Here is a 16,533-nt window from a genome sequence, read left to right as displayed (position 1 = left end):
GCAACTCAAGGTGCTGTACATAATAAAATAGTAATAATAGTCATTAAAAAGTAAACAATAAAAAGACAAAGTAACATAAAAGGCAATAAAAGCAGCATAATATGATCAAAATGAATACAAACACATAGGAATTAGAGATGAAAAAAAAGTACATAAATAAACTAGTACAAAGCCAAACTGAAAAGGTGAGTCTATGAACTGGTTTTGTTCTATTCTCTTTGACTCTGCATTTGGGTTCTGTACGTTGGGTCTGCACATCTGTGCAGCTCTACAAATGATATCCGCTGACACAATTTTCTGTCAGCATATTGATCTTATCAATTTGAAATAAATAAAGCTTTTGCAGGCTGTCTGTCATGTCCCCTGCCTCTGCCCTTGGCGTGTGTGTCTGTTTGTCCCGGATTTTCACCAATGGTATGTCAATCAATACTGCATATCCCTCATCTTTACTGTGACGTGTGTTTCTGCTCTGCCGTCACACACGTGTGTGTGTTCTGTTTCTCTTTTCTCCTCTCGTCTAATAGGAGTTGAAGCACCTCATCCTGGAGGCGGCCGACGGCTTCCTGTTTGTGGTCGCCGCGGAGACGGGCCGCGTGATCTACGTGTCTGACTCGGTGACACCGGTGCTCAACCACCCGCAGTCGGAGTGGTTTGGCAGCACGCTGTATGAACAGGTGCATCCTGACGATGTGGACAAGTTGCGGGAACAGCTCAGCACCTCAGAGAATTCCATGACAGGTAGGAATACTGCTATATACATTGATATTCCCTAGTGAAAGCTATGTTGGTTTGCAGTACTGTTCAGGAATACTGCTATACACATTGATATTCCCTAGTGAAAGCTATGTTGGTTTGCAGTACTGTTCAGGAATACTGCTATATACATTGATATTCCCTAGTGAAAGCTATGTTAGTTTGCAGTACTGTTCAGGAATACTGCTATACACATTGATATTCCCTTGTGAAAGCTATGTTAGTTTGCAGTACTGTTCAGGAATACTGCTATATACATTGATATTCCCTAGTGAAAGCTATGTTAGTTTGCAGTACTGTTCAGGAATACTGCTATATACATTGATATTCCCTAGTGAAAGCTATGTTGGTTCGCAGTACTGTTCAGGAATACTGCTATACACATTGATATTCCCTAGTGAAAGCTATGTTGGTTCGCAATACTGTTCAGGAATCCTGCTATTCCGTTAACTACAACTCCATGTCAGAGGTAGGAATGTTGGCTGGGAATGCTGCAGTTTCCCAGGCTAGAACTCCACGATAGGTAGGAATTAGAGGTCGACCGATTTATGATTTTTCAATGCCGATACAGATTATTGAGGGACCAAAAAAAGCAGATACCGATTAATCGGACGATTTTTAAATATATAATAATGACAATTACAACAATACTGAATGAACACTTATTTTAAAAACATTAGGAACACCTTCCTAATATTGAGTTGCACCCCCTTTTGCCCTCCGAATAGCCTCTATTTGTCGGGGCATGGACTCTACAAGGTGTCGAAAGCGTTACACGGGGAAGCTGGCCCATGTTGAATGCTTCCCGCAGTTGTGTCAAGTTGGCTGGATGTCCTTAGCGTGGTGGATAATTTTTGATACACGGGAAACTGTTGAACGTGAAAAACCCAGCAGCATTGCAGTTCTTAACACACTCAAAGCAGTGTGCCTGGCACCTACTACCATACCCCATTCAAAAGCTAATGTTTTGTCTTAAATATTTTCTCTTGCCCATTCACCCTCTGAATGGCACACATACACAATCCATCTCAATTGTCGCAAGGCTTAAAAATCCTTCTTTAAACTGTCTCCTCCCCTCCATCTACACTGATTTGAAGTGGATTTAACAAGTGGGATCATAGCTTTCACCTGGTTTCGCCTAGTTAGTGTATGTCAAGGAAAGAGCAGGTGTTCCTAATGTTTTGTAGACTTAGTGTATAATACAGCACCAACTCTGATGGAATTCCATGCCCGGATGCCCAACTCACGCCGATGCACTCCCAGTTGAAGGAAGGTTAGTGAGCCCCTGGCGGGCAAAATAAATGCTACAAATACAACATAAAAACAAACCTTAAGAAATTCCACATCACCTTCGGGAGGAAACTGTGCTAAACAGACACAACTGGGAGGAAACCAGCGCTGTTTCCTCCCAGTTGTGTCTGTTCGCGCTGAACCTCGCTAAACAGACACGACTGGGAGGAAACCGCGCTAAACAGACACGACTGTGAGGAAACCGCGCTAAACAGACACGACTGGGAGAAAAAACAGACACGATGGGAGGAAACCGCGTAAACAGACACGACTGGGAGGAAACCTGCTTCTGGGAGTCCCATCCTGAAACCGCTGACAGATACAGACACGACTGGACAGTCTCTGACAGATGTTTTATACCAACTCTCTGAGTGACAGTCCCATCCTGTTCTAAACAGACACGACTGATAGTGAGGAAACTAAACAGACACGACTGGGAGGAAACCCATCCTGTTCTATACCAACAGATAGTGACAGTCCCATCCTGTTCTATACCAACTGGGAGTGAAACCCATCCTGCTAAACAGACACGACTGGGAGGAAACCATGCTAAACAGACATGACTGGAGAGAAAAACATTTAGATAGTGATGGTCCCATCCTGTTCTATACCAACTCTCTGACAGATAGTGACAGTCCCATCCTGTTCTATACCAACTCTCTGACAGAGTGACAGTCCCATCCTGTTTTATACCAACTCTCTGACAGATAGTGACAGTCCCATCCTGTTTTATACCAACTCTCTGACAGATAGTGACAGTCCCATCCTGTTCTATACCAACTCTCTGACAGATAGTGACAGTACCATCCTGTTTTATACCAACTCTCTGACAGAGTGACAGTCCCATCCTGTTCTATACCAACTCTCTGACAGATAGTGACAGTCCCATCCTGTTTTATACCAACTCTCTGACAGATAGTGACAGTCCCATCCTGCTCTATTCCCAACTCTCTTGATAGCTCCCATGGTCCTCACTCTTATTCTCATTCTCAGAAGTCCGTGACAGATTCTTTTGCATCCTATAAAGGGAAAGGGGGATACCTTGTTCCACAACTGAATGCATTCAACTGGGAATTGATGGAAATTGATGTAAAATATATCACTAGCCACTTTAAACAATGCTACTTAATATAATGTTTACATACCCTACATTATTCATCTCATATGTATATGTATATACTGTACTCTATCATCTACTGCATCTTTATGTAATACATGTATCACTAGCCACTTTAAACTATGCCACTTTGTTTACATACCCTACATTACTCATCTCATATGTATATACTGTACTCGATACCATCTACTGCATCTTGCCTATGCCGTTCTGTACCATTACTCATTCATATATATTTATGTACATATTCTTTATCCCTTTACACTTGTGTGTATAAGGTAGTAGTTGTGGAATTGTTAGGTTAGATTACTCGTTGGTTATTACTGCATTATCGGAACTAGAAGCACAAGCATTTCGCTACACTCGCATTAACATCTGCTAACCATGTGTATGTGACAAATACATTTGATTTGATTTGATTTTGAACTGAAATATGTCTTCCGCATTAAACCCAACCCCTCTGAATATAGCTCAGTAAGCCGTACTTTAGCTATGGAATTCTACTCCAAATAGTTAAGACCTCTCTGGTTAGGATGACTAACAAGAATGACTGTTTCCCTGCCTGGAAGAAAGGTGTGCGTCCATAGGACACTGTATTGTATCTGACTAGGAGGGATATACTGTCCACTAGAGGGCAATGTAGCCATGTGAATACCACCATCAATCTGTCCTCACATAGACTCTACAGCCCCTCTTCTGAATCTAACAGTCCACAACACACAACCATCACACACTCTTCTCTCCCTCTGGAGAACATTGAGGACGCACACGCTTAGAGACTCACACTTTGATACACACACTTACACACACGTGCCCTTTGAAGTCAGTCAGAGCATTAGAGCCTTGGCTCATTGTGAAACCTAGTGTAACTTAACTAACTGTTTTCTTCTGTCTGGCCTTCTTTCTCCCCCTGTTTTGTAGTGTGTGTGTGTGTGTGTGTGTGTGTGTGTGTGTGTGTGTGTGTGTGTGTGTGTGTTAGCGTTAGCCTGCCTGCCTGCCTGCCTGTATGTGCATGATTAGAATCAAGTGTGTTTGCCAGCTCGCTGACAGAGAGAGACCAGACAGATCAGTTCAGTCTACTGTTGTTTTGTTTGGAGCAGTTGTTGCTGTCTGCAGCTTATTGATGGAGCAGTTGTTGCTGTCGGCAGCTTAGTGATGGAGCAGTTGTTGCTGTCGGCAGCTTAGTGATGGAGCAGTTGTTGCTGTCTGCAACTTAGTGATGGAGCAGTTGTTGCTGTTGGCAACTTAGTGATGGAGCAGTTGTTGCTGTTGGCAACTTAGTGATGGAGCAGTTGTTGCTGTTGGCAGTGATGGAGCAGTTGTTGCTGTCGGCAGCTTAGTGATGGAGCAGTTGTTGCTGTCGGCAGCAGTTTAGTGATGGAGCAGTGATGGAGCAGTTGTGCTGTCGGCAGCTTAGTGATGGAGCAGTTGTTGCTGTCGGCAGCTTAGTGATGGAGCAGTTGTTGCTGTCGGCAGCTTAGTGATGGAGCAGTTGTTGCTGTCTGCAGCTTAGTGATGGGGCAGTTGTTGCTGTCGGCAGCTTAGTGATGGAGCAGTTGTTGCTGTCTGCAGCTTAGTGATGGGGCAGTTGTTGCTGTCGGCAGCTTAGTGATGGAGCAGTCGTTGCTGTCGGCAGCTTAGTGATGGAGCAGTTGTTGCTGTCGGCAGCTTAGTGATGGAGCAGTTGTTGCTGTCGGCAGCTTAGTGATGGGAGTCATAGTGATGGGAAGAGAAGGTTGTTGAGGAGGTCAATTCAGGTCAATAACTCCTTATTTCTCCCATAAGGACCAATGGTACATTTTGGCCACTCAAAAAAAAGTACAAAAAAAAATAAAAATCTACAATGTGTTATGTTAGCATATGTAATACATGTCAGTACATGGTTATGGTCGTTGATAGGAGTGTTAGGGGTTATCAAGGGTTTTCAGACCTCAAGTAGTCATGTACTCATCTCTAATAATGTTCGGTAAACTTTGGTTTTGGAGTGGGAGTGAGACAGTAATCCTACAGAGTGCTAACAACATGCTCCCAGTGTGAGATTCAATTGAACATGATTTCCCAAATGGTACTATTTTCCCTATGAAGTGCACTACTTTTGACACAAGTCCTATGGGCCCTGGTCAAAGCTAGTGCACTATATATGGAATAGGATGCCATTTGGGATGCAGCCTCTCCGAGTTCCCCCTCATCTGTTCTGAGCCGCTCCATGTAAAACTCTGCTGACATTTCTCCTCAGCTCTGACACACACGGAGCTTCCCGTCGCCTCCCAAACCACACGTCTCAGATTAACACTGATTGCTGCACAGGGGTAGAATATACTCCCCTGAAATTGGAACGTTTAACTGATTTCATCTCCTAGCTGGTGTCTTCTCAGTGTAGCCTGATCATTTGTCCTGGAGTTGAAAACAGCTCCAGATAAAATATTTAGCCTACATCAGCCCCTGATCAGCCTGTGATTAGCCTCATGTTTCACTGTGATTGAGTGAGCCCGGTTACTCATCCTACGCCCTCGCATGACTAATGAGCTGTTTGCATGCCGAGGTTACTGATTGGATGAGCATGCATATTATATGAATTGGGATTGGACCAGGCCGAATGTGAATGAAGACCCGCTGGCAAAGTGAGAGATGAAATGCTTCAACCTCCATTCCGTCTGTCGGGGTGAGGGTGGGATGGAAAGGGGGGTGGAGTGGTAGGTATACAGTTGGATTCACTTCACATGGCTTCACTCTGAGTTTAGTCTGTCAGAAAGAGATGGGAAGAGATGGATTCTCATCCATCATATAAAGATGAAAGGATGGAAAGATGTAGAGGGATGGATAGAGGATGAAGGGATGGATAGAGGATGAAGGGATGGATAGCGGATGAAGGGATGGATAGAGGATGAAGGGATGGATGACGGGATGAAGGGATGGATGACAGGATGAAGGGATGGATAGAGGATGGATAGAGGATGAAGGGATGGATAGGGGATGAAGGGATGGATAGAGGATGAAGGGATGGATAGAGGATGAAGGGATGGATAGCGGATGAAGGGATGGATAGAGGATGAAGGGATGGATAGCGGATGAAGGGATGGATAGAGAGGGATGAAGGGATGGATAGTGGGATGAAGGGATGGATATCCATCCCTTCGATGGATAGTGGATAAAGGGGTGGATAGAGGATAAAGGGATGGATAGAGGATGGATAGAGGGATGAAGGGATGGATAGAGGGAAGAAGGGATGGATAGAGAGGGATGAAGGGATAGTGGATGAAGGGAGGGATAGAGGATGAAGGGGTGGATAGAGCATGAAGGGATGGATAGAGATGGATGTAGGGATAGTGGATGAAGGGAGGGATAGAGGATGAAGGGATGGATAGAAGATGAAGGGATGGATAGAGATGGATGAAGGGATAGAGGATGAAGGGATGGATAGAAGATGAAGGGATGGATAGAGATGGATGAAGGGATAGTGGATGAAGGGAAGGATAGAGATGGATGAAGGGATGGATAGAGATGGATGAAGGGAGGAATAGAGGATGAAGGGAGGGATAGAGGATGAAGGGAGGGATAGAGGATGAAGGGATGGATAGAGAGGGATGAAGGGATAGTGGATGAAGGGAGGGATAGAGGATGAAGGGATGGATAGAAGATGAAGGGATGGATGACAGGATGAAGGGATGGATAGAGGATGAAGGGATGGATAGGGGATGAAGGGATGGATAGGGGATGAAGGGATGGATAGAGGATGAAGGGATGGATAGAGGATGAAGGGATGGATGATGGGATGAAGGGATGGATAGATGTAAAGGGATGGATAGAGGATGAAGGGATGGATAGAGGATGAAGGGATGGATAGCGGATGAAGGGATGGATAGAGGATGAAGGGATGGATAGAGGATGAAGGGATGGATAGAGGATGAAGGGATGAAGGGATAGTGGATGAAGGGAGGGATAGAGGATGAAGGGATGGATAGAAGATGAAGGGATGGATGACAGGATGAAGGGATGGATAGAGGATGAAGGGATGGATAGGGGATGAAGGGATGGATAGAGGATGAAGGGATGGATGATGGGATGAAGGGATGGATAGATGTAAAGGGATGGATAGAGGATGAAGGGATGGATAGCGGATGAAGGGATGGATAGCGGATGAAGGGATGGATAGCGGATGAAGGGATGGATAGAGGATGAAGGGATGGATAGCGGATGAAGGGATGGATAGAGAGGGATGAAGGGATGGATAGTGGATGAAGGGATGGATAGAGGGATGAAGGGATGGATAGTGGATGAAGGGGTGGATAGAGGATGAAGGGATGGATAGAGGGATGAAGGGATGGATAGAGGGATGAAGGGATGGATAGAGAATGAAGGGATGGATAGAGAGGGATGAAGGGATAGTGGATAAAGGGAGGGATAGAGGATGAAGGGGTGGATCAAGGATGAAGGGATGGATAGAGATGGATGAAGGGATAGTGGATGAAGGGAGGGATAGAGGATGAAGGGATGGATAGAAGATGAAGGGATGGATAGAGATGGATGAAGGGATAGAGGATGAAGGGATGGATAGAAGATGAAGGGAGGGATAGAGGATGAAGGGATGGATGAAGGGATAGTGGATGAAGGGAGGGATAGAGGATGAAGGGATGGATAGAAGATGAAGGGAGGGATAGAGGATGAAGGGATGGATAGAAGATGAAGGGAGGGATAGAGGATGAAGGGATAGTGGATGAAGGGAGGGATAGAGGATGAAGGGATGGATAGAAGATGAAGGGAGGGATAGAGATGGATGAAGGGATAGTGGATGGATGAGGGAGGGATAGTGGATGAAGGGAGGGATAGTGGATGAAGGGAGGGATAGAGGATGAAGGGAGGGATTGAGGATGAAGGGAGGGATAGAGGATGAAGGGATGGATAGAGATGGATGAAGGGAGGGATAGAGGATGAAGGGATGGATGAAGGGAAAGTGGATGAAGGGAGGGATAGAGGATGAAGGGAGGGATAGAGGATGAAGGGATGGATAGAGATGGATGAAGGGATAGTGGATGAAGGGAGGGATAGAGGATGAAGGGATGAAGGGAGGGATAGAGGATGAAGGGATGGTTAGAGATGGATGAAGGGATAGTGGATGAAGGGAGGGATAGTTGTCTACGTGTAGTCTCTGGGTCCTGTCTGGATAATGAAACTACATGTAGCCTCATTCTCTGGGTCCTGTCTGGATAATGAAACTACATGTAGCCTCATTCTCTGGGTCCTGTCTGGATAATGAAACTACATGTAGCCTCATTCTCTGGGTCCTGTCTGGATAATGAAACTACATGTAGCCTCATTCTCTGGGTCCTTTCAGGATAATGCACACTGACTCTGAAGTATTTGTTTTCACTCTACTTTCGTGTGTGTGGTGTTTGTGTGTGTCAGGGTTTCTGTTAGAAAAATGTGACACGGGACATAGGCAAAGTTCCTTTGTCCAGTGTCTGTGTTCTTTTGGCCATCTTAATCTTTTTGTTTGTTTTATTGGCTTTTTCTTTGCAACTCTGCCTAGAAAGCCAGCATCCCGGAGTCGCCTCTTCACTGTTGACGTTGAGACTGGTGTTTTGTGGGTACCATTTAATGAAGCTGCCAGTTGAGAACTTGTGAGGCGTCTGTTTCTCAGCTAGACACTAATGTACTTTTCCTCTTGCTCAGTTGTGCACCGGAGATTCCCACTCCTCTTTCTATTCTGGTTAGAGTCAGTTTGCGCTCTTCTGTGAAGGGAGTAGTACAGAGCGTTGTACAAGATCTGCAGTTTCTTGGCAATTTCTCGCATGGAATAGCCTTCATTTCTCAGAACAAGAATAGACTGACGAGTTTAAGAAGAAAGTTATTTTTTTCTGGCCATTTTGAGCCTGTAATCGAACCCACAAATGCTGATGCTCCAGATGCTGACGCTCTCAACTAGTCTAAAGAAGGCCAGTTTTATTGCTTCTTTAATCAGAACAACAGTTTTCAGCTGTGCTAACACAATTGCAAAAGGGTTTTCTAATGATCAATTAGCCTTTTAAAATGATAAACTTGGATTAGCTAACACAACATGCCATTGGAACACAGGAGTGATGGTTGCTGATAATGGGCCTCTGTACGCCTATGTAGATATTCCATAAAAAATCAGCCGTTTCCAGCTACAATAGTCATCAACAACATTAACAATGTCTACACTGTATTTCTGATCAATTTGATGTTATTTTAAAGGACAAAAAATGTGCTTTTCTTTAAAAAACAAGAACATTGTATATTGTACATGTATATTATTACATTATATTATATTTGAGATTCTTCAAAGTTGCCACCCTTTGCCTTATTGACAGCTTTGCACACTCTTGGCATTCTCTCAACCAGCTTCACGAGGTAGTCACCTGGAATGCATTTCAATTAACAGGTGTGCCTTGTTAAAAGTTAATTTGTGGAATTTCTTTCCTCAATGCTTTCAAGCCAATCAGTTGTGTTGTGACAAGTTGGGGGTGGTATACAGAACAGAGCCCTATTTGGTAAAAGACCAAGTCCATATTATGGCAAGAACAACTCAAATAAGCAAAGAGAAACAGTCCATCATTACTTGAAGACATGAAGGTCAGTCAATCTGTAAAATCCCAAGAACTTTTGCAGTCGCAAAAACCATCAAGCACTATGATGAAACTGGTTCACATGAGGACCGCCAAAGGAAAGGAAGGCTCAAAGTTACCTCTGCTGCAGAGGATAAGTTCATTAGAGTTAACTGCATCTTAGATTGTAGCTCAAATAAATGCTTCACAGAGTTCAAGTAACAGAAACATCTCAACATCAACTGTTCAGAGGAGACTGCGTGAATCAGGCCTTCATGGTCGAATTGCTGCAATTAAACCACTACTAAAGGACACCAATAATAAGAAGAGACTTGCTTGGTCCAAGAAACACGAGCAATGGACATTAGACCGCTGGAAATCGGTTCCAACCGCTGTGTCTTTGTGGAGCGCAGAGTAGGTAAATGGATGATCGCCTTATGTGTGGTTCCCACCGTGAAGCATGGAGGAGGAGGTGTGGGGTTGCTTTGCTGGTGACAATGTCAGTGATTTATTTAGAATTCAAGACACACTTAACCTGCATGGCTACCACCGCATTCCGCAGCGATACTCCATCCCATCTGGTTTGCGCGTAGTGGGACTATCATTTTGTTTTTCAACAGGACAATGACCCAAAACACACCTGCAAGGGCTATTTTACCACAAAGGAGAGTGATGGAGTGCTCCATCAGATGACCTGGCTTCCACAATCACCTGACCTCAACCCAATTGAGATGGTTTGGGATGAGTTGGACCGCGGAGTGAAGGAAAAGCAAAGCAGCCAAGAAGTGCTCAGCACGTGGGAACTCCTTCAAGACTGTTTGAAAAGCATTCCAGGTGAAGCTGGTTGAGAGAATGCCAAGAGTGTGCAAAGCTGTCATCAAGGCAAAGGGTGGCTACTTTGAAGAATCTCAAATATAAAATATATTTTTGGTTACTGCATAATTCCTTGTGTTATTTCATAGTTTTAATGTCTTCGCTATTATTCTACAATGTAGAAAAAAGTAAAGAAAACCCCTTGAATGAATAGGTGTGTCCAAACTTTTGACTGGTACTGTGTGTGTGGCTTATAATAAAAAAATATATATATAAAAAAATATATGGGGAATTGGAAACAATGCAGACAATTACATGTATGGAAGCTACAATCTATCTACATTTTTAAAGCCCCCCCCCCTCCCCCCCCCACACCAATAATAAACACTTATAGGTTAAATGTATTTCTGTCGACTGGCATTTCCATCAACGAATAGGCTAAGAACCATTATTTTGCTATGTCTTTTTTAAATTCCTGATAATTGGCCGGCGCCAGTTTTATTCATCTGCTTTTCATATGACCAACTAATGGAAACCCTGGGCGTGTAGGTGTGTGCATATTTTGTGAATCTACGTCAAATACATGCATGTTTGTGTGTGAAACCAACCAAGTCAAGACAGCTGGCTCTACTCTTCCAGAACCATGATTAAATATGTGTGTAACAAACTTCTAAACCTCCCTTCTCTGTAAATGATGATTGTACTTCCACTTTGCATGGGAAGCTACTGTTTAGCAGTTGGCAGCAACTAAACTCTATGTAGTTGGTGGGTCTTGGTCTAAACTCCCAGGGTCCATACTTACGACATTGCATGTCTCTTGATTTAAACCAGTGGTAACACGACCTAGGCATGCAGTTTGATTTCCCGTGACAATAGTTGTTCTCCATATTAGGACGTGATCAGGTATATCTTCAACAATTGTCTGCTCGTCATTCCTTGACATTAAAGCTGCAATATGTAACTTTTTGGGCGAGCTGACCAAATTCACATAGAAATCTGAGTTATAGATCTCATTTAAAGTCTAAGAAGCAGTAGACCTGTTCTATGTGCGCTATTTCTATGCTTGCCGTTCTAAAGTTTTGTTTTTGCATCTTTAGCTTTTGGTTTTGTACACCAGCTTTAAACAGCTGAAAATACAATCGTTTTTTGTTATAGAAAATATATTTCAGAGGTTTAGATTGTACAATGATTCTCTAAACTATACTTGATTGTTTTGTCACAAACTGAAATTAGGCAAACTTCTTGAATTTTAGCAACCAGGAACGAGGAGCGATTTCTGCATAGTGTACCTTTACTGCATAAATCCTATCAGCTGCTAAATATGTTCCAAAAGGTCTAAGCCATAGGGCTAATCGATGTCGTAACTATGGTCCCTGGAACTATGAACTATGTTGTTATTTTGGTCATTTGAGTACGGGTAGCTGTGGTTGTTAAAGGAGAGAGGAGGCTTGGTGCCAGCCAGGCACATTCATCTGTGGCTGGTTATCATTCCATCACTGTTGTGTATCCCCTGGCAATTCAGAGATGGAACAATGACACAGTTTTCACACCTGGGTTGTGTTGAATCGCAAACCGTAGTAAAATGTTTTGCAAAGGAAAAACAAATCTGTATTCAGTGTTTCCCCTCGGATTTGTTTCAACAATGCCTTGTTCTTATGCTATCTGAGTGACTCAAACATTATAACAAAATCAGTAGAGGCACCGGGCCATGACATGGAGAATTTTAGATTCTCTGACTGTCTAGTTTTTATTTTGATGATTGTTAGTTCTCGAAGATAATATGATTTAAATATACTGTATATAGGTCCATTATCTTTCCGACTTACTTTATCTGGTAATAGTTGTTTTACGTTTACACTGAAAATGTTTTACCTTCCCCATTTTATTACATTTTTTTGTATTTTTTATTTTTTTTGTCATTTTCTCTCGAATGACCCTGGTTTTCAAAGTCTGACTCTCGACTAGTAGAAGCAGCAGTGACATGGCAGCTGTTGAGGACTTCAGTGGCCTGTCACTGCTTTATCTTATCTCCTCTGAGTGTCACACTCCATAGACACACATGGTTTGACAGCACATACCGCACATTCCTTCTGTATGTGTGTACATAGGTGTTTGTGTGTGGCGCACCTAGACCTTAAACAACCCCTAGCCACTACACATAGAAACACATGGTTTTTGGACTGGACGGTAGTTGGCGCACACACACACATATCACCACACACACACATCACACACAGTCTACAAATGTCTGCATGTCTTTGCTGCTCCACTTTCCTTGGATCTCCCTGGGATGCCGTCATTCCAGCTGATCGCCCTTCCTGTGTGGAGTGTATTGATCCCTTCATTTCCTCCCGCTTTCCCTGAAATCATCACTAAGTGGAGACCATCCCTGACCAATGGGGATAACACACACACACACTATAAACGGGAGCTCAACACAAATCAACACACTAACACAGCTGATGGTGTCCAGACATGTGCAGCAGTGTTTTTCTTCTCCCTCTACCCTGCAGTGTTTCACATGGAATTAGTTCCAGGATAAACTTTACCTGTGGCGCTCAACTGACAGATGGAGAGAAGCAGAGGATAGCTTCACACATGAACACACACACACACACACACACACATACACAGCAGCTAGCCCGCCAGCTTTCCTGCTAACAAGAGAACATCTTAGTCATCTCCTCCAGACACAGCCCTGGAATTCACTGATTAAACTGATTAAACTATCACCTTGTTAAGTCATTTACCGAAACCCAAGCCCTGTGTGTGTGATGACTTCTCTCCTGTCGCCTGTTCTCTGCTGTCCTGGAAGCCCAGCCAAGCCTAACCTCCGTCAGTTAGAACATGAGGTCACACAAACACAGCAGAGGAAACTCACTCTCACACAAACAAACTTGTTTGCACTTGTTAGTGTCTTAGTGTGTGGGGGTGTGTTGATCTCTCAGGGGAAATAACATATGATGTAGCCAATGTGTTCCTGGTCTGGTGTTTTGTTTGGGAAACATACCTCTACTCTCCTGTCTCTATCCTCTACATTGTAAACCATGGTAATAATAGTGGTAAATAACCTCATCTCCTGTCTCCATCCTCTTCATGGTAATAATACTGGTAAATAACCTCATCTCCTGTCTCCATCCTCTTCATGGTAATAATACTGGTAAATAACCTCATCTCCTGTCTCCATCCTCTTCATGGTAATAATAGTGGTAAATAACCTCATCTCCTGTCTCCATCCTCTTCATGGTAATAATAGTGGTAAATAACCTCATCTCCTGTCTCCATCCTCTTCATGGTAATAATAGTGGTAAATAACCTCATCTCCTGTCTCCATCCTCTTCATGGTAATAATACTGGTAAATAACCTCATCTCCTGTCTCCATCCTCTTCATGGTAATAATAGTGGTAAATAACCTCATCTCCTGTCTCCATCCTCTTCATGGTAATGATCGGTAAATAACCTCACTGGTAAATAACCTCATCTCCTGTCTCCATCCTCTTCATGGTAATAATACTGGTAAATAACCTCATCTCCTGTCTCCATCCTCTTCATGGTAATGATACTGGTAAATAACCTCATCTCCTGTCTCCATCCTCTTCATGGTAATGATACTGGTAAATAACCTCATCTCCTGTCTCCATCCTCTTCATGGTAATGATACTGGTAAATAACCTCATCTCCTGTCTCCATCCTCTTCATGGTAATAATACTGGTAAATAACCTCATCTCCTGTCTCCATCCTCTTCATGGTAATAATAGTGGTAAATAACCTCATCTCCTGTCTCCATCCTCTTCAATGGTAAATAACCTCATCTCCTGTCTCCATCCTCTTCATGGTAATGATACTGGTAAATAACCTCATCTCCTGTCTCCATCCTCTTCATGGTAATAATAGTGGTAAATAACCTCATCTCCTGTCTCCATCCTCTTCATGGTAATAATAGTGGTAAATAACCTCATTTCCTGTCTCCATCCTCTTCATGGTAATGATACTGGTAAATAACCTCATCTCCTGTCAGAGCAGTGTTGTTGTTGTTTTTTTACTCAAACCAATGGAGCTTGAAAACCTGTCAACAATCCATGAGAAAGACCCTAGGAGGTATGTGGTAAATCCTTTCAACACGTTCGAAACCAGAGCCTTCTAATTGGACTCCTGACCTAATTGGCCAATGATAATAGTCATATGTCATCCCAGAGCCTCAGGGAGATAATGTCTTTATCTAAACATAGTGGTCAGTCCATAGAGGTAGGAAGAGGCCTCATCTCCTACTTTAAAATGGTGGAAACATCAATGGCAATGTCCGTGCTAAGATGGGTTGTATTCGTCCAGAGCTCTCGTTCGACCTCCATGGGTCAGTCTCCGGAAGAGAGGGAGCTGAGATCCTTGTATCCTCTCCAATACAAGACTGTAGCCAAAACTACAATCCAGCCTTTAGCTGGGGTCAATCACTGACCGCCTCCCTCCCTTGAGGAGCCACTGCAATAATAGAACAGTATAGATGACCACATCAATGCTTTGGGAGTTTGGAGAGTTAACATTGTCCAATACTGCATTCATTACACTAATGTTATTGGCAGGTTGTCCATATGTCCAGCTTCAACATTAACCCCCCCCACCTGTCATCAACATTCCTTGTGAAATGCCCCCCCCCCGGCCTTGAATTGGCCTGTTGTGTAGTCTATAGCTGGAATGTGAACTGTGGAGAGTGTACAACGTGTTGTGTGGCTTGAATCCTCTCCTTGTCCTGCTGAATAACCTCTGGCTGGCGCTAGCTAACTCGATAGCTGTTAGCATGATCTAAGCCCCCAGTCACCTAACAAACAAATTAGTTGCAACGCAGCTCAGACTGACTGTGTGTGGAGGAGGAATTCCTCTGGATTAAAAACACTGGGGTCAGCTGGAACGGATCGCTGCAGGACACACACACACACACACACAAAGCTTATTTGTCTGGAATTACTGTAGACATGTTTCTCCGACAGACTAGTAATGATGCAGCTAATAGTCTAAATGGGGTGGAGAGGAAGACAGACAGAGGGAGAGAAAAGGAAGAGACATTCTCTCCATTTATTACATTAGACTAAATATCAGGAATTACATTGTTTTTCCTCTCCAAACACTTAATGAGAAACGAGGGAGGGATACACCGACGAACAAAAATGTTCCTGACAGAAACGGTGGCGCAGCTCTACTCCCGGACCTCAGCATGACGCAAGGCTGTGTGTGTGTGTGTGTGTGTGTGTGAGCGTCTCTCATCTCATGTTCTCTGTCTCCTCAGGGCGTATCCTGGACCTGAAGACAGGAACAGTGAAGAAAGAGGGGCAACAGTCGTCTATGAGGATGTGCATGGGCTCCAGACGATCCTTCATCTGCAGAATGAGGTGTGTCTCTGTCTGTGTGTCATTCCTCCATGAGCACATGGATGGTCTTTGCCTGTCTTAGGTGTGTGTGTGTGTGTGTGTGAGTGCAAGTGTGCACAATATATCAACTGGATCCATCTCTCCATCTGCGGGGGATTTAAAGTGTTAAGTGATAAACACCTGTGTTGTAGACTCACTCCCAATAGGACTCATCATCCTTTAACTCTTGAAACTACCCATCCCGGATCCGGGAGAATTGTCATCAACTACACTAATTAGCATTGCGCAACGACCAAATAATCTTACTAGAAAATATTCATATTCATGAAATCACAAATGAAATATAGCGAAACACAGTTTAGCCTTTTGTTAATCACCTGGCCACTTACGCAATGTGGTCCTTTACGCTCATTCTTCAACATAAAGGCGTGAAACTACGTCTAAAGGCTGTAGACACCTTAGGGAATACGTAGAAAAAGGAATCTGGTTGATATCCCTTTCAATGGCCAATAGGGATGAATAGGAACACAACGGTTTCAAAATATGAGTCACTTCCTGATTGGATTTTTCTTAGGCTTTCACCTGCAATATCAGTTCTGTTATACTAACAGACAATATTTTTTACAGTTCTGGAA

The 16,533-nt window shown here is 43.5% G+C and overlaps 1 protein-coding gene across 6 annotated transcripts in view; it reads left to right on the top strand.

Moving 5' to 3' along the window:
- The window catches only part of arnt2 (aryl-hydrocarbon receptor nuclear translocator 2), a 121,865-nt gene that overhangs the window by 18,878 nt on the left and 86,454 nt on the right, over positions 1 to 16,533 (top strand). For all 6 annotated transcript variants that reach the window (XM_042316168.1, XM_042316165.1, XM_042316164.1 and 3 more), the window contains 2 exons: positions 525 to 738; positions 15,817 to 15,919. In XM_042316168.1, the coding sequence (XP_042172102.1) occupies positions 525 to 738; positions 15,817 to 15,919 (317 nt within the window). The remainder of the gene's footprint in view (positions 1 to 524; positions 739 to 15,816; positions 15,920 to 16,533) is intronic.

Source organism: Oncorhynchus tshawytscha, unplaced genomic scaffold (genome assembly GCF_018296145.1).
Source record: "Oncorhynchus tshawytscha isolate Ot180627B unplaced genomic scaffold, Otsh_v2.0 Un_contig_6529_pilon_pilon, whole genome shotgun sequence".
In the NCBI taxonomy this organism is placed as follows: domain Eukaryota; kingdom Metazoa; phylum Chordata; class Actinopteri; order Salmoniformes; family Salmonidae; genus Oncorhynchus; species Oncorhynchus tshawytscha.
The sequence above is the reverse complement of the archived record's forward strand: the minus strand, read 5'-3'. Positions and strand labels throughout refer to the sequence as shown.